The sequence below is a fragment of the Eleutherodactylus coqui genome, chromosome 12, assembly GCF_035609145.1.
Source record: "Eleutherodactylus coqui strain aEleCoq1 chromosome 12, aEleCoq1.hap1, whole genome shotgun sequence".
Lineage (NCBI taxonomy): Eukaryota > Metazoa > Chordata > Amphibia > Anura > Eleutherodactylidae > Eleutherodactylus > Eleutherodactylus coqui.
The window spans coordinates 80,115,473-80,139,020 of record NC_089848.1 but is presented as its reverse complement, the minus strand read 5'-3'; the positions used below and the strand labels follow the sequence as shown (position 1 = coordinate 80,139,020).

At 39.4% G+C, this 23,548-nt stretch overlaps 1 protein-coding gene across 2 annotated transcripts in view; it reads right to left on the bottom strand.

Moving 5' to 3' along the window:
- LOC136586754 (corticotropin-releasing factor receptor 2) overlaps positions 1-23,548 on the bottom strand; it is a 251,085-nt gene that overhangs the window by 46,269 nt on the left and 181,268 nt on the right. For both annotated transcript variants that reach the window (XM_066584954.1, XM_066584955.1), the window contains 3 exons: positions 15,782-15,867; positions 13,424-13,530; positions 3,627-3,744 (listed from right to left, as the gene is read on the bottom strand). In XM_066584954.1, coding sequence (XP_066441051.1) covers positions 3,627-3,744; positions 13,424-13,530; positions 15,782-15,867 — 311 coding nt within the window. The remainder of the gene's footprint in view (positions 1-3,626; positions 3,745-13,423; positions 13,531-15,781; positions 15,868-23,548) is intronic.

The following is a 23,548-nucleotide window of genomic DNA, read 5'->3' as shown; positions in this document are numbered from 1 at the left end:
AATTACTCGATCGAGCATTGCCCTTAGCGAGTACCTGCCCGCTCGGAAGAAAAGATTTGGCTGCCGGCAGCGGCGGGGGAGAGCGGGGAGGAACGGAGGGGAGATCTCTCTCTCCCTGTCTCCCCCGCGCTACTCCCTGCTCAATGACGCAACTCACCTCTCCCTGCGCCGGCAGCCGAACTTTTTCTTCCTAGCGGGGTGATATTCGCTAAGGGCAATGCTCGATCGAGTACTTGTCCTAAGCGAGTATGCTCGCTCATCTCTAGTTTTGATCCTTAACTTTCAAGACTTCTACAATGCGCCCTGGCATGCTGGATATCCACTTCTGGGCCAAATCCTGACTGATGGCAAATAGAGATGAGCGAGCACCAAAATGCTCGGGTGCTCGTTACTCGGGACGAAATTATCGCGATGCTCGAATGTTCGTTTCGAGTAACAAACCCCATTGAAGTCAATGGGCGACCCGAGCATTTTTGTATATCGCCGATGCTCGCTAAGGTTTTCATTTGTGAAAATGTGGGCAATTCAAGAAAGTGATGGGAACGACACAGCAATGGATAGGGCAGGTGAGGGGCTACATGTTGGGCTGCATCTCAAGTTCCCAGGTCCCACTATTAGGCCACAATAGCGGCAAGAGTGGGCCCCCCCCTCCCAACAACTTTTACTTCTGAAAAGCCCTCATTAGCAGTGCATGCCTTAGCTAAGCACCACACTACCTCCAACAAAGCACAATCACTGCCTGCATGACACTCCGCTGGCACTTCTCCTGGGTTACATGATGACCAATCACCCCCCCCCGCACGACCCAGTGTCCACAGCGCACACCAAACTGTCCCTGCCCAGCCTTCAGCTGCCCTCATGCCACGCCACCCTCATGTCTATTTATAAGTGCGTCTGCCATTAGGAGGAACCGCAGGCACACACTGCAGAGGGTTGGCACGGCTAGGCAGCGACCCTCTTTAAAAGGGGCGGGGCGATAGTCCACAATGCTGTACAGAAGCAATGAGAAATCCAATCCTGTGCCACCTCCATCTGGAGCTGCACACGTGGGCATAGCAATGGGGAACCTATGTGCCACACACTATTCATTCTGTCAAGGTGTCTGCATGCCCCAGTCAGACCGCGTTTTTTTATAAATAGTCACAGGCAGGTACAACTCCGCAATGGGAATTCCGTGTGCACCCACAGCATGGGTGGCTCCCTGGAACACACCGGCTGTACATAAATGTATCCCATTGCAGTGCCCTGGACAGCAGAGCTAATGTCAGATTAAATGCAGCTGGGCTTCGGCCCACACTGCATGCCCCAACCTGACCGGGGTTTTTAATTCATAGACACAGGCTCAGCAGGACCAATCAGATGAGAGGCAGCAGTCACACACCCATTCATAAATTCATGAATGGGTGTGTGAGTGGAATCTGCCTCTGATTGGTCAGGCTGTGACCAATTAGAGGCAGCTCATTCAGCAGGCGGGGATTTTAAATCCCCGGCTCCTGAATACTACTCACAGCTGTTCAGAGCAGTTCAGGAGGACTGCCGCTGGCCGCGCTGAACTCCGTCTGCCGGGACCAGGTGAGTATATATATATTTTTTATTTTTACACATTTCTGGATGAATTGCAGGGAAGGGCTTATATATTTAACCCCTTCCCGACAATTCATCCCGCGATCGCCGGCAGCCCATTGCTTTCAATGGAGCCAGCTGTATTGCCGGATCCATTGAATTCAATGGGCTAACATCGTTCTTCTCTGCCACAGCTGTTACAGCTGTGGCAGAGGGGAACGATCTTTATGCTGACAGTGGGGTGGGGGGGTCTCACTCTTGCCACTATCGTGGCTTAATAGTCGGACCTGGGAACTTGAGATGCAGCCCAACATGTAGCCCCTCGCCTGCCCTATCCGTTTCTGTGTCGTTCCCATCACTTTCTTGAATTTCCCAGGTTTTCACAAATGTAAACCTTAGCGAGCATCGGCGATATACAAAAATGCTCGAGTCGCCCATTGACTTCAATGGGGTTCGTTACTCGAAACGAACTCTCGAGCATCACTGAAAGTTCGACTCGAGTAACGAGCACCCGAGCATTTTGGTGCTCGCTCATCTCTAGTGGCAACTAAAATTGCCTGATAATTGGAGTTCCCAAAATATTAGGTGCAGGAGGTATGCCTGACCCCAGTTCAGCAAGCAAACAATGTAGAAATGAGTTCAGAATCAGCTACAAATTAAATGCATTTAAGACTTCAGAGTTGAAATCTCCCAGTACTCCCTACTTGAGTCATGTTTACCATATGTTGAGGAATAAGCAGAAGTACGTTCACTTACTTACATTGTAGAACTCACCTACACTGTTAAGGCTATTTCTGATGTAAAGGTTTTCCAGGAGAAAATAGCAGAATAGTGAGTGCAGCTCTAGGGTATAATACTTGATGCAACTCAGAATTACTACAGGAAAAGTAATTTAATCTATATACACAGTGACTCTACCAGCAGAACAGCGAGAGCAGCTCTGGAGTGCAATGCAGGATGTAACTTAGTATCGGTACAGGATAAGTAATTTAATGTACACAGTGACTCCACCAGCAGAATAGTGAGTGCAGCTCTGCAGTATAATATAAAGATGTAACCCAGGATCAGTACAGGATAAGTAATGTAATGTATGTACATAGTGACTCTACCAGCAGAATAGTGAGTACAGCTCTGGAGTATAATACAGGATGTTACTCAGGATCAGTACAGGATAAGTAATGTATGTACATAGTGTCTCCACCAGCAGAATAGTGAATACAGCTGCGGGGTATAATACAGGATGTAACTCAGGATCAGTACAGGATAAGTAATGTAATGTATGTACACAGTGACTCCACCAGCAGAATAGTGAGTGCACCTCTGGAGTATAAGGCTGGGTTCTCACAGGGTGGATTCTCAGCGGAAATCTCGCGGTTTGGCCGCAGCAAAAAACTGCATACTGAGTGCAGCTCTGGAGTATAATACTGGATGTAACTCAGGATCAGTACAGGATAAGTAATGTGTGTACACAGTGACTCCACCAGCAGAATAGTGAGTGCTGCTCTGGAGTATAATACAGGATGTAACTCAGGATCAGTACAGGATAAGTAATGTATGTACACAGTGACTCCAGCAGCAGAATAGTGAATGCAGCTCTGGAGTATAATACAGGATGTAACTCAGGATCAGTAGAGGATAGGTAATGTAATGTACACTGTGACACTACTAGCAGAATAGTACAGCTCTGGAGTATAATACAGACTGTAGCTTGTGGGAAAAGTAATAGCATGTAAAAGGAACATAATCTTACAGTTTAAAACATGTACTATGTCAACTCATTCATTTCTTATACTCGACTTACGTTGCAAGCAGTATTCACTCTTCTACTAATTCGTTGGTACACTGCTGGAAGCACTAATGACAGTGAGCCAATTAGAGTTCAACTCATCTATCTCTAATCATATGACCATCAGATTTCAACAAGAAAACAGAATTTTAATATCACTTCGGATCTGAGTGTAGATGAAAATATGATGCCACGCAAAACAAAAATGTTAAACTAAAGAACTGAACGCTGATAATATCTGATAAGGATATTTGTTGGACAACTCGTATTACCGTACCTCGTTCTGCTCATGGATGTTATGGTCGATCATTTGTAACAGGAACCACATGATATTTCTTAAAATGAAAGTTGTAATTAAATTCCAGTGAATGATATTCCGAAGACATCTGATACTCCTAGGAAGAGGTGAGAAGATTCATAGAAAACACATTTAGAATACAAACAAGTTTATAACACAGTAACTCAAGTCTATATAATTTCCTTTCTCCAACTCAGTTCCATATTCTTGTACATATTACAGTAGTTATATTCTTGTACATAGGGGCAGTATTATAGTAGTTATATTCTTGTATATAGGGAGCAGTATTATAGTAGCTATATTCTTGTACATAGGGGGCAGTATTATAGTAGTTATATTCTTGTACATAGGAGGCAGTATTATAGTAGTTATATTCTTGTATATAGGGAGCAGTATTATAGTAGTTATATTCTTGTACATAGGGGCAGTATTATAGTGGTTATATTCTTGTACATAGGGGGCAGTATTATAGTAGTTATATTCTTGTCCATAGGGGGCAGTATTATAGTAGTTATATTCTTGTACATAGGAGCAGTACTATAGTAGTTATATTCTTGTATATAGGGAGCAGTATTATAGTAGTTATATTCTTGTACATAGGGGCAGTATTATAGTGGTTATATTCTTGTACATAGGGGGCAGTATTATAGTAGTTATATTCTTGTACATAGGGGGCAGTATTATAGTGGTTATATTCTTGTACATATGGGGCAGTATTATAGTAGTTATATTCTTGTACATAGGGAGCAGTATTATAGTAGTTATATTCTTGCACATAGGGAGCAGTATTATAGTAGTTATATTCTTGTACATAGGGGGCAGTATTATAGTAGTTATATTCTTATACATAGGAGCAGTATTATAGTAGTTATATTCTTGTACATAGGAGCAGTATTATAGTACTTATATTCTTGTACATAGGGGGCAGTATTATAGTAGTTATATTCTTGTACATAGGAGGCAGTATTATAGTAGTTATATTCTTGTACAAAGGAGGCAGTATTACAGTAGTTATATTCTTGTACATAGGGAGCAGTATTATAGTAGTTATATTCTTGTACATAGGGGCAGTATTATAGTAGTTATATTCTTGTACATGGTGAGCAGTATTATAGTAGTTATATTCTTGCACATAGAGAGCAGTATTATAGTAGTTATATTCTTGCACATAGGGATCAGTATCATAGTAGTTATATTCTTGTACATAGGGGACAGTATTATAGTAGTTATCTTCTTGTACATAGAGGGCAGTATTATAGTAGTTTTATTCTTGTACAAAGGAGGCAGTATTATAGTAGTTATATTCTTGTACATAGGGGGCAGTATTATAGTAGTTATATTCTTGTACATAGGGGCAGTATTATAGTAGTTATATTCTTGTACATAGGGGGCAGTATTATAGTAGTTATATTCTTGTACATAGGGGGCAGTATTATAGTAGTTATATTCTTGTACATAGGAGCACTATTATAGTAGTTATATTCTTGTACATAGGGGCAGTATGATAGTAGTTATATTCTTGTACATAGGGGGCAGTATTATAGTAGTTATATTCTTGTACATAGGAGGCAGTATTATAGTAGTTATATTCTTGTACATAGGAGGCAGTATTATAGTAGTTATATTCTTCTACATAGGGGCAGTATTATAGTGGTTATATTCTTGTACATAGGGGGCAGTATTATAGTAGTTATACTCTTGTCCATAGGGGGCAGTATTATAGTAGTTATATTCTTGTACATAGGAGCAGTACTATAGTAGTTATATTCTTGTATATAGGGAGCAGTATTATAGTAGTTATATTCTTGTACATAGGGGCAGTATTATAGTGGTTATATTCTTGTACATAGGGAGCAGTATTATAGTAGTTATATTCTTGTACATAGGGGGCAGTATTATAGTAGTTATATTCTTGTACATAGGGGCAGTATTATAGTAGTTATATTCTTGTACATAGGGGGCAGTATTATAGTAGTTATATTCTTGTCCATAGGGGGCAGTATTATAGTAGTTATATTCTTGTCCATAGGGGGAGTATTATAGTAGTTATATTCTTGTACATAGGGGGCAGTATTATAGTAGTTATATTCTTGTCCATAGGGAGCAGTATTATAGTAGTTATATTCTTGTCCATAGGGGGAGTATTATAGTAGTTATATTCTTGTACATATGGGGCAGTATTATAGTAGTTATATTCTTGTACATAGGGAGCAGTATTATAGTAGTTATATTCTTGCACATAGGGAGCAGTATTATAGTAGTTATATTCTTGTACATAGGGGGCAGTATTATAGTAGTTATATTCTTATACATAGGAGCAGTATTATAGTAGTTATATTCTTGTACATAGGAGCAGTATTATAGTACTTATATTCTTGTACATAGGGGGCAGTATTATAGTAGTTATATTCTTGTACATAGGAGGCAGTATTATAGTAGTTATATTCTTGTACATATGGGGCAGTATTATAGTAGTTATATTCTTATACATAGGAGCAGTATTATAGTAGTTATATTCTTGTACATAGGGGGCAGTATTATAGTAGTTATATTCTTGTACATATGGGGCAGTATTATAGTAGTTATATTCTTGTACATAGGGAGCAGTATTATAGTAGTTATATTCTTGCACATAGGGAGCAGTATTATAGTAGTTATATTCTTGTACATAAGGGGCAGTATTATAGTAGTTATATTCTTATACATAGGAGCAGTATTATAGTAGTTATATTCTTGTACATAGAGGGCAGTATTATAGTAGTTATATTCTTATACATAGGAGCAGTACTATAGTAGTTATATTCTTGTATATAGGGAGCAGTATTATAGTAGTTATATTCTTGTACATAGGGGCAGTATTATAGTGGTTATATTCTTGTACATAGGGGGCAGTATTATAGTAGTTATATTCTTGTACATAGGGGGCAGTATTATAGTAGTTATATTCTTGTACATATGGGGCAGTATTATAGTAGTTATATTCTTGTCCACAGGGGGCAGTATTATAGTAGTTATATTCTTGTCCATAGGGGGAGTATTATAGTAGTTATATTCTTGTACATAGGGGGCAGTATTATAGTAGTTATATTCTTGTCCATAGGGGGCAGTATTATAGTAGTTATATTCTTGTCCATAGGGGGAGTATTATAGTAGTTATATTCTTGTACATATGGGGCAGTATTATAGTAGTTATATTCTTGTACATAGGGAGCAGTATTATAGTAGTTATATTCTTGCACATAGGGAGCAGTATTATAGTAGTTATATTCTTGTACATAGGGGGCAGTATTATAGTAGTTATATTCTTATACATAGGAGCAGTATTATAGTAGTTATATTCTTGTACATAGGAGCAGTATTATAGTACTTATATTCTTGTACATAGGGGGCAGTATTATAGTAGTTATATTCTTGTACATAGGAGGCAGTATTATAGTAGTTATATTCTTGTACATATGGGGCAGTATTATAGTAGTTATATTCTTATACATAGGAGCAGTATTATAGTAGTTATATTCTTGTACATAGGGGGCAGTATTATAGTAGTTATATTCTTGTACATATGGGGCAGTATTATAGTAGTTATATTCTTGTACATAGGGAGCAGTATTATAGTAGTTATATTCTTGCACATAGGGAGCAGTATTATAGTAGTTATATTCTTGTACATAGGGGGCAGTATTATAGTAGTTATATTCTTATACATAGGAGCAGTATTATAGTAGTTATATTCTTGTACATAGAGGGCAGTATTATAGTAGTTATATTCTTATACATAGGAGCAGTACTATAGTAGTTATATTCTTGTATATAGGGAGCAGTATTATAGTAGTTATATTCTTGTACTTAGGGGCAGTAATATAGTGGTTATATTCTTGTACATAGGGGGCAGTATTATAGTAGTTATGTTCTTGTACATAGGGGGCAGTATTATAGTAGTTATATTCTTGTACATATGGGGCAGTATTATAGTAGTTATATTCTTGTACATAGGGAGCAGTATTATAGTAGTTATATTCTTGCACATAGGGAGCAGTATTATAGTAGTTATATTCTTGTACATAGGGGGCAGTATTATAGTAGTTATATTCTTATACATAGGAGCAGTATTATAGTAGTTATATTCTTGTACATAGGAGCAGTATTATAGTACTTATATTCTTGTACATAGGGGGCAGTATTATAGTAGTTATATTCTTGTACATAGGAGGCAGTATTATAGTAGTTATATTCTTGTACAAAGGAGGCAGTATTACAGTAGTTATATTCTTGTACATAGGGAGCAGTATTATAGTAGTTATATTCTTGTACATAGGGGGCAGTATTATAGTAGTTATATTCTTGTACATGGTGAGCAGTATTATAGTAGTTATATTCTTGCACATAGGGAGCAGTATTATAGTAGTTATATTCTTGCACATAGGGATCAGTATCATAGTAGTTATATTCTTGTACATAGGGGACAGTATTATAGTAGTTATCTTCTTGTACATAGAGGACAGTATTATAGTAGTTTTATTCTTGTACAAAGGAGGCAGTATTATAGTAGTTATATTCTTGTACATAGGGGGCAGTATTATAGTAGTTATATTCTTGTACATAGGGGCAGTATTATAGTAGTTATATTCTTGTACATAGGGGGCAGTATTATAGTAGTTATATTCTTGTACATAGGGGGCAGTATTATAGTAGTTATATTCTTGTACATAGGAGCACTATTATAGTAGTTATATTCTTGTACATAGGGGCAGTATGATAGTAGTTATATTCTTGTACATAGGGGGCAGTATTATAGTAGTTATATTCTTGTACATAGGAGGCAGTATTATAGTAGTTATATTCTTGTACATAGGAGGCAGTATTATAGTAGTTATATTCTTGTCCATAGGGGGCAGTATTATAGTAGTTATATTCTTGTACATAGGAGCAGTACTATAGTAGTTATATTCTTGTATATAGGGAGCAGTATTATAGTAGTTATATTCTTGTACATAGGGGCAGTATTATAGTGGTTATATTCTTGTACATAGGGAGCAGTATTATAGTAGTTATATTCTTGTACATAGGGGGCAGTATTATAGTAGTTATATTCTTGTACATAGGGGCAGTATTATAGTAGTTATATTCTTGTACATAGGGGGCAGTATTATAGTAGTTATATTCTTGTCCATAGGGGGCAGTATTATAGTAGTTATATTCTTGTCCATAGGGGGAGTATTATAGTAGTTATATTCTTGTACATAGGGGGCAGTATTATAGTAGTTATATTCTTGTCCATAGGGGGCAGTATTATAGTAGTTATATTCTTGTCCATAGGGGGAGTATTATAGTAGTTATATTCTTGTACATATGGGGCAGTATTATAGTAGTTATATTCTTGTACATAGGGAGCAGTATTATAGTAGTTATATTCTTGCACATAGGGAGCAGTATTATAGTAGTTATATTCTTGTACATAGGGGGCAGTATTATAGTAGTTATATTCTTATACATAGGAGCAGTATTATAGTAGTTATATTCTTGTACATAGGAGCAGTATTATAGTACTTATATTCTTGTACATAGGGGGCAGTATTATAGTAGTTATATTCTTGTACATAGGAGGCAGTATTATAGTAGTTATATTCTTGTACATAGGAGGCAGTATTACAGTAGTTATATTCTTGTACATAGGGAGCAGTATTATAGTAGTTATATTCTTGTACATAGGGGGCAGTATTATAGTAGTTATATTCTTGTACATGGTGAGCAGTATTATAGTAGTTATATTCTTGTACATAGGGGGCAGTATTATAGTAGTTATATTCTTGCACATAGGGAGCAGTATTATAGTAGTTATATTCTTGCACATAGGGATCAGTATTATAGTAGTTATATTCTTGTACATAGGGGACAGTATTATAGTAGTTATCTTCTTGTACATAGAGGGCAGTATTATAGTAGTTTTATTCTTGTACAAAGGAGGCAGTATTATAGTAGTTATATTCTTGTACATAGGGGGCAGTATTATAGTAGTTATATTCTTGTACATAGGGGCAGTATTATAGTAGTTATATTCTTGTACATAGGGGGCAGTATTATAGTAGTTATATTCTTGTACATAGGGGGCAGTATTATAGTAGTTATATTCTTGTACATAGGAGCACTATTATAGTAGTTATATTCTTGTACATAGGGGCAGTATGATAGTAGTTATATTCTTGTACATAGGGGGCAGTATTATAGTAGTTATATTCTTGTACATAGGAGGCAGTATTATAGTAGTTATATTCTTGTACTTAGGAGGCAGTATTATAGTAGTTATATTCTTGTACATAAGGGGCAGTATTATAGTAGTTATATTCTTGTACATAGGGGGCAGTATCATAGTAGTTATATTCTTGTACATAGGAGCAGTATTATAGTAGTTATATTCTTGTACATAGGGGGCAGTATTTTAGTGGTTATATTCTTGTACATAGGGGGCAGTATTATAGTAGTTATATTCTCGTACATAGGGGGCAGTATTATAGTAGTTATATTCTTGTACATAAGGGACAGTATTATAGAAGTATAATCTTGTACATAGGGGCAGTATTATAGTAGTTATATTCTTGTACATAGGAGGCAGTATTATAGTGGTTACATTCTTGTACATAGGGGGCAGTATTATAGTAGTTATATTCTTGTACATAGGAGGCAGTATTATAGTGGTTATATTCTTGTACATTGGGGACAGTATTATAGTAGTTATATTCTTGCTCACAGAGGGCAGTATTACAGTGGTAATATTCTTCTACATACAAGCAGTATTATAGTAGTTATATTCTTGCACATAGGAGGCAGTATTATAGTACTTATATACTTGAACATAGGGGGCAGTATTACAGTAGTTATATTCTTGAACATATAGGGAGCTGTATTATAGTAGTCATATTCTTGTACATAAAGGACAGTATTATAGACGTTATAATCTTGTACATAGGGGCAGTATTATAGTAGTTATATTCTTGTACATAGGGGGCAGTGTTATAGTAGTTATATTCTTGTACATAAGGGACAGTATTATAGAAATTATAATCTTGTACATAGGAGCAGTATTATAGTAGTTATATTCTTGTACATATAGGGAGCAGTATTATAGTAGTTATATTCTTGTACATGGGAGGCAGTATTATAGTAGTTATATTCTTGTACATAGGGAGCAGTATTATAGTAGTTATATTCTTGTACATAGGGGACAGTATTATAGAAGTTATAATCTTGTACATAGGGGCAGTATTATAGTAGTTATATTCTTGTCCATAGGGGCAGTTTTATAGTAGGTATATTCTTGTACATAGGGGGCAGTATTATAGTAGTTATATTCTTCTACATAGGGGGCAGTATTATAGTAGTTATATTCTTCTACATAGGGGGCAGCATTATAGTAGTTATATTCTTCTACATAGGGGGCAGCATTATGGTAGTAATTCATTTCTTCATTTACAGTTCTAATAAGAATATTTTAAAGGGAACCTGTCAGCTGGAACTTGCTTTGTAAACTGCAGGCATCCTGTTATAGAGCAGGAGCAGCTGAACAGATTCATATATAATCTTATGAGGAAAGATTCTGTATAATTTGTATTGTATTAATTTATATATTTGCTTATTCTGAGCTGAACAATCCAATGGGTGGTCCTATCAGTGATTAGCAGCTCTCTGTATATGACTGTACATACTGGGAAGGCTAGCAATCACTAATAACACCTCCACAGCCTTCCACAGCACTGTCTCAATGTTTAGTGATGAAAGGACTCCCTGCAGGAATGTCAGAGCAGTGATCGTCTCCCTTTGATTTTACTGGGGCCGGCACTGCTGCTGTCCTATTGAAAGCAATGTGATCAAGACAACCCCTGCTGGGATTTTGGGGGGTAGTGGGGAGGGGGTGTTAAAATATAAGCCCTACTCTAAAATAAGCCCCAGCTGCAGGAAAAAAAATACATCCCCTAGAAGCGCTGTCCTGCTCTGGCAAGTCTTCTCTCCAGGTCCCTGGCACTATGCTTCTTCATTTCTTCTGGCCTGGGATTGAAAAATCTATGCCTCCTGTAAGCACTGCCTCTGATTGTCTGAGTGCTGTGACCAATCAAAGCCATTCATTGGTCCCTGCGGGAGTTGCCTTCATCCCATCACTTTCAATCGGGCGGCAGCAGCAACGGCCCCATTGAAAGCAATGGAAGAAAATTATTGCTGTGGCAGGGGATTTCTTCATCTCTGTGTGGAGTCCCCTCATCACTGAACACTGTGTTTTCAGTAGGGCCGGCGATGCTGCTACTGGCCCCTTTGACAAAAAAGGTGAAACCCCTGCATGTGAAAACATCCTAGGGTTTCACATTCAAAGAATGCTTTGCTACAGCTGTTCCAGCCGCAGCAGCGGATAGCGATCCTCTCCCATTGCTTTCAATGGGGCCGCACTATTTTATGTGTTATTTTTTAGCTTCGGTCACGCGTTTTTTACACATGCATCCGGCGTTTTTTTAAAAATTTGCTCGCTTATTCATGCGCAAAAAAAAAAACAGCTCGTCTGACCGAGCCCTTACACTGACTTTGTCCCCATAAAACTATATATCAATCTGCTCAGGTGCTGCTCGATAGCATGGTCCCTGCAGTTTTTCTTCGAGCAGACAGTTTCCCTTTAAATGGAGCTTTAAGTGTAAGGAGAACACATATTATATATGCTGTCATGTTCCCATGGTTTGCTCTGCTCAGATCTGCCAATTTTTCTCACTAGTTTCCTTTTTTTCTACATTTTCCTAATAGCACAAGTCTCTTTGATCCATCCAGTCAGGCGTCCTGGAGACGCACTGGGCTGAGGCTGTATTACACAGTTCTGCTACTTGTCTGAGAACTTTCTGAGCTTCTTTTGAGGTAAAGACATTGAAAACTATATTTGAACTTCAATTGTAAGTCATTATTCCAGATCCTTTCCTGCATGTTTCTTTCCTCTATACAATATTTTAGGGGGTCAGTCAATCCTATGTAAATAAAGTTTATTCACTGCACATTATGCAACTTTCTGTGTTTATATGTTTCAACTGATCAGCATGCTCAACAACTCTATGTGCTGTCAGTGAATGAGAGCATTCTTGTTTGCATCGAGGGATTGAACACCTGTCCTGGCCTGATACTTCTTACAGCTAAAAGTTTGCTAAGTTTGATTCAATCTATACATTTCCTGGGAGGTGAATAGAGTGGACTTCAGACCGATACAATTTACTTGCACTGATACATTGTAACGGTGCATTCATATGGGGAATTTTTAAAGCACAATATCGTACCGATTCAGATATTGTCAGATATTACTTTCAATCCGCGCATTAACTTGGGCGATATTTCTCTCAGACTGATCACTTATTATTTCCTAAGTTACAGCCGAGGACCCAGAGGAGAAGGGAAATTTTTTTAGTACTGCAAGGGGTTATTTACCGGAATGGTTGTCTCTGTAATATATGAATAGCTTGAGTTCACCAATGCAGCTGTCTGGTCTTGCTCATATATGAGGGAGCACCCTTTATAATCTTCACATGTCCTAGCAGTACATATGGAAAGTAACCAAGTGTAGGCTGATCCTTTGGGTATTAGGGCACGTATTGGGGCATGACCTTGAATGGCTAGGCTATCAGTCCTTAGTTATTTCCTATTAGTTGTACATTGCTCCGATCACATTATATGCTCATCTTCTACTAATCCCCAGGCTAAATCACCAAGCTCTTCCTTCTTATTCCGAACAATGAAGAAGATATCATTAAGAAACCTACCTTAAACACAAAAAGAGCAGAAATGCAATGACTAGCGCCAGGACGGAGATGCAGTGTCCCAGGTAGTTTATAATGAGGGCGATCTTGTAATGCATATCATACTTCCGCTGGAGACAAGAACATGATTTCGTTAGGCTGAGACTCCTTAGTACAGGACATGTAATCCGTTTAGGGAGCAGTAATTATAATCCCTGCCTGGAGGATAAACTCTATTATAATAGATACAGATTATTATGGCATGAGTGATATCTTAGGGCATTGTGGCTTTTTACTGTGAAATTAATAGTCAATATCATCACAGACTAAAGTGACTCAAGGCGCACATCCTGACTCCTTGCCAAACATTACCCAGTGTAGTCTGTAAAGCTGGCTCTTGCCTCTGTATGCCATGATGATCCTCAGGTACTGCATAATAAAGTGTATCCCTATCCTGCCCCTCCATTTTCCATTAATGGAGAGACTGCTGCCAAGAGGGATTAACCTATAATGCTTTGGTCATACTTGGGGCCAGTGGAGACCCAGTTCTGACACCATTACAAGATAAGGGCTTGGTCACACGAGCGTTTTTTGGTCCGATCTGTGGATGCGTTTGTGATCTGCAGATCTATAGATCCAATGCATCCCAATGGGATCAGTCACATGTCCGTTTTTTATGTCCGATAAATTATAGGACACAACGATTCGCAGAACGCGCCTATCTTCGTTCTGCGCATCGTTGTGTTCGATATATGTGCTCAATGGGGCCGGCGGCAGCAGCGCCGACCCCATTGAGAACATATACTTAAAGATCGTTCTCCTCTGCCACAGCTGTAACAGCTGTGGCAGAGGAGAACGATGTTCGCACATTGAATTCAATGGAGTCGGCAATACAGCCGGCTCCATTGAAAGTAATGGGCTGGTGGCAAGCTATTGAATGACAGCTGAGAGCTGCCTCTGATTGGTCCCTGCGCTCAGCCAATCAGAGGCAGCACTCACTCACCCAATCAGAGGCAGCCCATTCAGCAGCCGGGGATTTTAAATCCCCGCCTGCTGAATACTACAGAGAGCAGTTCAGGAGAACTGCCGGCCGGACGCAGCTGAACTCCGGCTGCAGGAAAAAGGTGAGTATACTTTTTTTTTTTTTTTCTACACATTTTCAGGATGGTTTTCAGGGAAGGGCTTATATTTTAAGCCCTTCCCCGTAAATTCATCCAGCGTTTGCCGGCAGCCCATTGCTTTCAATGGACGAACATCGTTCTCCTCTGCCACAGCTGTGCCACATCTGTGGCAGAGGACAGCGGGGCCGTTTAGCTGAAAACGCGAATCGTCGGCCATGGTCACGCGATTTGCGGATGCGCATCCGTTATGCAATCCGCAAATCGCGCAAAAAAACGCCCGTGTGACTGAGGCCTAAGTGTGTAATGTACACAGTGACTTCACCAGCAGAATAGTGAATTCAGCTCTGAAGTATAATACAGGATGTCACTCAGGATCAGTAGAGGATAAGTAATTTAATGTATGTACACAGTGACTCCACCAGCAGAATAGTGAGTGCAGCTCTGGAGTATAATATAGGATGTAACTCAGGATCAGTACAGGATAAGTAATGTAATGTATGTACACAGTGACTCCACCAGCAGAATAGTGAGTGCAGCTCTGGAGTATAATACAGGATGTAACTCAGGATCAGTAGAGGATAAGTAATTTAATGTATGTACACAGTGACTCCACCAGCAGAATAGTGAGTGCAGCTCTGGAGTATAATATAGGATGTAACTCAGGATCAGTACAGGATACGTAATGTAATGTATGTACACAGTGACTCCACCAGCAGAATAGTGAGTGCAACTCTGGAGTAAAATACAGGATGTAACTCAGGATCAGTAGAGGATAAGTAATTTAATGTATGTACACAGTGACTCCACCAGCAGAATAGTGAGTGCAGCGCTGGTGTATAATACAGGATGTAACTCAGGATCCGTACAGGATAAGTAATGTATGTACACAGTGACTCAAGCAGCAGAACAATGAGTGCAGCTCTGGGGTATAATACTGGATGTAATCTAGAATCAGTACAGGATACGTAATGCAATGTACATAGTGACTCCACCAGCAGAATAGTGAGTGCAGCTCTGGATTGTAATATAGGATATATCTCAGCATCAGTACAGATAAGTAATTTCTGCACACAGTCACTCCACTGTTTATGTAGATTACTTTTATATATAAAATGATCTCCATTACTGGCACATAAAATACTCCACATATGTTCTCAAATCATTGATAGCAATATATTTTATAGCACTTTTCTGTAACACGTTTGCAGCACCCGAAGTAACTATATTCTGTGATCTAAAATATTAATTTAAATTCCTTCACCTTATTGTCCAAAATGGGCACGCACTGTGAGTAGTTCATCCAAGACGCCCAGGTACCATTCTCAAAACATTCCCTATAAACCGTTCCTGGAAAGATAAGATGCACACTCATAGGATCAGGACATACAAGCTTAGATTTTCACAAGTAAAACAGACAGTGATCATTTTTCATTTTGTCCATCCATGTATATAAAAAGACGATTTATTGCAGTTTTCGCAATGACCACTAGATGTCATTACAATAGATTGATGAACAAAGGAGAAATTCACTTTGCAGCCTGTAGTGAAACTCTATGTTATTAACTAATTTTTACTAGGCCTAGAAGTAGGAGGCTGAAGGGTAATTGTCAGAATGACATTTCTGTTGGGATCCCTGAGCTAAGACAAGCTACTCTCTGACAAAGGCAGGTTGTAGACAGTATCTCGAGTATCTGCTTATGGATCTCAGCAGACAATTATCTATTTTTATGTTCATGTTGATAATAAAATATTACTAATACAAGAATGCAGTAAGTATAAAGAGCAGCAGAACACACATCTCAAAGTAGAGAAGACACAGGCAGAATTAAAGGGCCACTAACCTTAAAAGAGAGCAGTTACTAAAAGTATGGGAGCATTATAAGAGAAGTGGGTGATCTCACAGTTGTGCATGTAAATGTCACTGGAGATTATAAGCACTGGTTATACATGATATAAAGTAGTGATTATGGTCATAGAGAGTTAAAAGAACAATACAATTTGGCTCTCTATTGTCTGTAATAGCTGATAACAGGAAACAATAGATTATAATGCTGTGCAGGTAGAAGCAAAGGTTCTAAAAAAAGTCAAAATACATAGAAGTGTAGAATGCCATATTTCAGAACAGCATGGGATGGTCAAGACATGGCACATTAGTGTCGGAGGTGAGGGGGATGTGACAGAGAACAGCGGGGAGTAATCTTAGCAGGTTATACAGAAGGTGAGAGTCACGCACGACCACCTCTGTACATAGATCACATGGAGACCGCACTGAAAACTGAAACTTTGTTCTGCTTGGTAGACAGCAGATATCAGACACAAGTACAATGTCTGTCACACCATATACAGGACAGTCTTAGTGGCAGTAGCTACGAAAAAGTATATATATATTATATATACCATTTTCTGGATATTTCATATATATAGTTGAGAGAATACAATAAAGACCACCAGTGCAGCTCCCTTGAGGTTAACAAGGGCAGATTAAGGTACTTGCAGTACCTTGTTTGACCAGATGGTGTGCTGTTTAGGGAGGGCACATGTCTATGAACATCATATGTACTGCAGAAGACAATTTAAACTTGCCTGTAATAACTTGCCATAGAAAGTTTTCCTACCTCAAGCCACTAAAAAGTTTTTGTTCTCTTATATTAACACAATAAAGCCCAGTGTAAAAGAATAAACAAATGATGGCACAAAAAGTTAAACTCTGCTGCATCTGTAGATAAGAATATTACGCTACACTCCCAAAACGTGACAAACACTGGTCTTGTAGGGACACATGATAATAAGCTAAACTATGCATGAAATGACTTCAGTTACTTCAGTTTTTAATGAAGTCCCGCGTTCTGCACAATAGTAATATTGTATCATGAGGATAAGTTTATTGCTCCTTTACCACCAGCTTCAAGGAGACATAAGCAGCGCTGTGGCATGCCATTAACCTGCTGTATACCTTGGCGGTATGACATAATGGTTCTCCCGCTATAAGTAGTATTGTTATGGCACTTAGGGGACTATTCAGGGACAATTAACTTCAGCAAAGTATTTGTGCGCAGGTTTTACCTGTCTCCAGCCTCTGGCATGATAATGAGATTTTAACATACCAAGGAAGAGGCGGTAATTAGAAATGACTTGCTGAGTGTAATCACTACATGGATTGTCATTGAGAATAAATGCAAGAGCGATCAGTTGTTTTTCCAACTGAAATATGTAGAAGTAGTAGGCCCCGAGCTATATGAAATATCTTGTACTATAGTTTAATGGGGTTGTCACATCACAGACATTTATGGCATATTGATTCAATTCATAGGTGTACCGTCAGAGGTCACAATGGCGACCAGGCCTCTGCGCTGAGGGGGCCAAGAGGCCACCCTCCACGTGATTGGTGAGGTGTGGCCGGAGAGAAAGCCGAGCACAGGAGGAGGGAGGAGAAGGGGGGAGGCAGATGCACGGTACGCAGTGGAGTGGAGGAGGGTGATGATGTCATCATACTGCTGCTCCTGCTGACAAAGTGTTATGGTGGCCGCATCTTTATGCCCTGCTTCCCCTCTCACACAGAAAAGTGGTCCGGGGTATGTATCTATCTCATATCTATCTATCTATCTATCTATCTATCTATCTATCTATCTATCTATCTATCTATAAGTTATAAATCTCCCTGTACATAATTGCACACAATTAAAAAATACATAAAAGCGCATTTTTTAGTAGTGTATGCAGTTTCTTAAAAACGTATGTGGTCTTTGAATACCACATGCAGTTTTTTTAATGTGTTTTTCTTAATTGTGGTTCAAAAGTACAACAAAAATCATGACCACACCCCAAGGCCATTCTCACACATGCATTCAGAAAATGCAGATCAAAATTCTGGCATTTTTACTGCAATTTGGAGCGACATTTTTGAACTTATGGTACAGCATTTGATAGCACTTTTTAATGCACCCTATGGTGAGGAGAGGCGTTAAAAACACAAAAATAGAATAGACAGCCATTGAAAATCACGTTGTTAAAAACAATGCGTTCGAGCACAGGTCTGAGTAACCCCATTAAAATCAATGGGAATCTTGTACTGTGGTAAGCACAGAGCTTGGTTCACCGCGCTAATAGTGGTAAAAAGCAGAGTGTGTGTGAGAGTGATCTAAGGGGCAATTTTCATGTAGAGCAGGAAATTAGTTATGTTTGGAAAGATTACACCATGGGGCTAGATCATGTATGTAAATTCGTTTTGCAGCTGTATGCATCACGGGTTAGGTATGGGTACGGGGTGGGGAGGGTCTGAGCTGACCTTTTGCACCCAGGCCCCTGAGCCTTTAGTTATGCCCTGAATCAATGAGTCCCAAATCTCCATACAGAAGTAGCTATTGCCCATGCATTGTCATGTTAGGATAATAACAATATATACTACCTTGCAAAAGTTTTAAGCAGGTGTGGAAAAATGCTGCAAAGTGACGGCTCTTTCACACGAGGGACCTACATGCTCCAAAATCCAGCCAAATTCAGCACACCAAAAACAACTAACTGCGCACAAAAACACGTGAATGGATGCTCTTTGTGTGCACAAGTCCCGAGCTTAATTAGCACTAAAGTCACATATTTACATTGCTGCTGATCGGGAGTTTAGGGATGAGAGAGAGAGAGATCATGGCAGCAGCCATGAAGTCCCGAACAGCAAGTTTTAAATATCCCACTGTTAGCTCCTGTTTGTACCCACAGGGCTAGAGGGGACTCCCCGAGGGAATCCCCCGTAGCAGGGGGAGAGAGGGCAGGGCTAGAGGTGTGCCCTGCCCCCTCTCTCTCTTTCCTTGCCATGAGGTACTCCCTAGGAGAGTCGCCCCTAGCTCCACGCTCTCTAGCCCTGTTCCTCTCTCCTGCTATAGGGAATTTCCTCGGGAAAGCCCTCCAGCCCTGCTCTCTCTCCCTCTCCACACTGTGGGGAAATTCCCTGTAGTTGGGAGAGAATGGTTACTTGCAGGAGGTAATTACACTCACTGTAATTATGCCATTTAGCCCTTGAACTACCCATTAACATCTGTGCTGCTACTGGGTAGTTTAAGGGCTAAGAGGCATAATGACAGTCAGTGTAATTATGGCCTGCAGGGTAACCCTTCTGTCCCTGCTACTGGGAATCCCTCATTCTTCCTTTGCTGGCTTGCTGGCATAGTCTCCCATAGGAGTCTATGGAAACCCCTGCACCCGTCGCGCTAAAGATGGGTCAGGTCCTTTTGCGCAACAGAAGATTTGAGTTAGTGGACTTCAGTCACTGAGGTCCTTTTTTTGGTGGAGCGCTTTTTGGGTGCAGGTAAAATTCCTACGCCTACATGTTTCCATAGGAAACCATTGTTTCTACCAGGTGTGATTTTTTTTGGCGCACCTACATTGTGTCAAAAGGACACTTGTGTGAAAGAGCCCTAAGAATGCTTTCAGAAATAGAAGTCTTAATTGTTTATTTTTGTCAATTAACAAAATGCAAGAGGATTTAACAAAAGAGAAGTCTTGGGCCTCTTTCACACGAGCGTCATTTTGACGCTACGATAGCAGCGCTAAAAAATTGCGGCTACTCTTCATGATTTTATTCTCCATTCATATGCCTGGCTGCGGTGAAATAATGTCGAATCCCCGAAATCTACTTTAAATGACTCACTAGAGGCACCTGTCATTGTTTAGCTAAACTCCCTCCCGATCCCATTTTTGGACATCTCCCATAGACTCCTATAGGAGTCTATGGAGTCTTCTGCAAAAGATAGGACAAGTCTTTGACATTTCGGTGTTAAAATAACGCTTATACGTCCTATCTTTTCCTGTGCAGTGTTCGTCTAAAGGAACCCATAGAAAACCACTGGTTCTAACAGATGGAATTTTTTGGCTCGCCTACTTTGCGTCAAAATGACGCCCGTGTGAAAGAGGCCTAGGTACAATCAATATTTTGTGTGACTGTCCTTTGTCTTCAAAACAGTATCAGTTCTTCTAGGCAACTTTGCCCAAATGTAGGGACTTTGTAGGAACATAGTCGGGTGTTCGATTAACTAATTATACTAAAAAGGTTATAATGATCATCATTTTCATGTGTAGGTCGAAATACAGTCATGAACTGCAACAGGAACAGCTGTGTTGGAAGGTTAAGAATGCGGGCCTTTTTTTCATTTTGTTTTTTTTCCTCCCCACTTTTAAAAAATCATAACTCTTTTGTTTATCCACGTAGCTGTGTGAGGGCTTGTTTTTTGCAGGGAGAGTTCTAGTTTTCAATGGCATTATTCAGTGTGCTGAGAAATGTTAAAAAATTTCTAAGTGGAGTCAAAAGGGGAAAAACAAAATCCCGCCATCTTTGGGGAGTCTTGTTTTTATAGAGTACAAACAGGGCACAAATGACATTATTGTATTTCTCAGTACGAAAACAACAATGCCAAATGTATTTAGTTTTTTATTTACTGTACGACTTTTACAAAATAAGATATTTTTGGAAAAAAAAATTATTTTATGTCGCCATCCTCTGATAGCCATAACTTTTTAATTTTTTTATCAACCTAGTTGTGTGAGAGCTCAAATTTTGCAGGACATCCTGTAGTATCTATTGGTATCATTTTGGAGCACATACGACTTTTTGATTGATTTTTGTTCAATTTTTTTTTCTTGCAGACAGGGTGACCAAAAAAGCGCAATTCTGGCATTGTGTATTTTTTTTCTTGACGACATTCATTGTACAGGATAGATAATGCGTTGCTTTGATAGATTGGATTTTTATAGTCGCATTGATAGCGAATATGTTGTTTTTTTTGTTTTGATTTTTTAAATTATAAATATAGGAAAACTCGGGGTGGGTTGTTTAAGCTTTTAATACCTTTAATAAAGGTTTTATACATTTTTTAGTCCCCATAGGTGACTCCACTGCTGCACTCTTTCGATCGCTCCTGCAGTATAATGTATTACAATTATACCACAATCTAACAGGCATTTAGCTTCAGAAGGCCCCAGGCTACCATGGCAACCAAAACATAGAAAAAAACAAAACTTCTCATTTTAAAAATAAAAACAAAAAATATAATCGTGTGGTGTCACGGCATCTGTAAAAGTTTAATCTATTGAAACGATGCATCACTTTTCATGAATGATGAATGCCAATCAAACAAACAATACACAAAGCCAGAACTGCGGTTATTTGGGTCACTCCGTCTCCGTAATAAAATGTAATAAAAAGCGATCAAAATGTTATTTGTACCCCAAAATGGTACCAGTAGAAACTACAGGTCATCCGACAAAATGCAAGACTGAAAACAACCCCTTTCGATAGGAAGATAAAAAAGTTATCATGCTCAGAAGATGACGCCACAAAGTAAGTTTAAGGTCTCACGGCCGTGACAGACTCTGCCAGGGGAATATTGAAGCGGAGTCTGCCAGGGCGCCCCCCAAAACCTCTATACTCACCACTCCGGATCAGCTGTACGCGTCCCGCCTGGCGGGCCAGTGCGTATGCGCAGTACAGCGTGCGAGGCGCCTGCAGTGCGGGATGACATGGCCAGTGGTGGGCGGGAACACGTATTCACGCATAACTTCTGCTGTGCTACAGCGGAAGTGTAGCGCGACGGCCGGCTTCTATTGACTACAATGGAAGCCAGACGCACGTATTCCCGTGGCAAATAGAGCATGCAGCGGTTTCTATCATGCTGCGGAATTCCATGGTGGAATTCCCCAGCGTGAACATTGAGCTATTAGGTTCAATAGAACCCAATAGCTGTGGGACAACACCGCAGATTTCCGCCGCGTAAGACGGAAATCTGGCCGTGGGCATTAGCCCTAAAAAATTATTAAGAGTAGTACTTCACTAAAAACTAAACACATTTCTTGCCACCGTAATCGTACTAATCAACATCATAAAGTTAGCATGACGTTTTTACTGTACTGCGTACACCGTAAAAACAGGAGCCCCAAAATGGCTCAGTTGCTTTTTTTCCATTCTACCCTATTTAGAATTTTTAAAGTTTGTCAGTACATGATAGTCTACATTAAATGGCGCCATTAAAAAATAAAGTTTGTGCCGCAAAAAACAAGCCCTTACACGGCTATATGTACGGAAAAATAAAAAAGTCATGATTTTTTTGAAGGTGGCAAGAGAAAACAAAAATGAAAAGCTAAAAAATGTGTGTGTCCTCAAGAGGTAAAGGAATGCTGAAATACTGACAGCAACTTGTCATCTGAGAGGGATGGATGTGCACCACATTTCACCGGATCCCAACAATTAGACCCAACCTATCAGATTTCCATGGAATCTACGTTAATAAATTCAATTATGATTACAATATATTCCAGCAAAATACAGCGAGTTGACCCATATACATCCTATACCTGCATCTCAAATAACTTTATCATGTGCGATCTGTCCTGATACTCAACCCAAACCATACCATTTATACCAAAACCTCCAACCTAGTCTCACCAGCTGCCCTCATTGAAGGTAGTGTTGAGTGAACCGAAACAGTGGAACCCTGTTTTGGGTCAAACTTTGTTTGGGTGGTTTGGTTTGTCATGCCTGAGTTCGCTAGAAGAAGAAGAAGAAATAAGAAGGAAAAAGGAGAAGAAGGAAAGAAATAAGTAAAAAAAAAGAAGGGAAAAGATAGAAAAAGAAGGAAAAAATGAAAAAGAAGACAAGGGAAGGACAAGAAGTAGAGGGAAGCAAAAAAGGAAAAAAATATTTTTCCTTTTAATTTCTGTTCCTTCTTTTTCTTCTTTTCCCTCCTTTTTCCTCATTAGCCTTGCCTTAAACACAACTCACAAGTACATCAATAGACTCCTGGGTGACCTGAGAGTGTTATACAGGGCTTTTATGGTTCTTAGCAGGGGCGTAACTATAGAGGATACAGGGGATGCGGTTGCACCCGGGCCCAGGAGCCTTAGAGGGTCCATAAGGCCTCTCTTCTCCATACAGGAAGCCCAGTACTATGAATAAAGCATTATAGTCGGGGCCCTGTTACAGGTTTTGCATTGGGTCCCAGAAGCTTCAAGTTACGCCTCTGGTTCTTAGGCAGTGTTCTATACC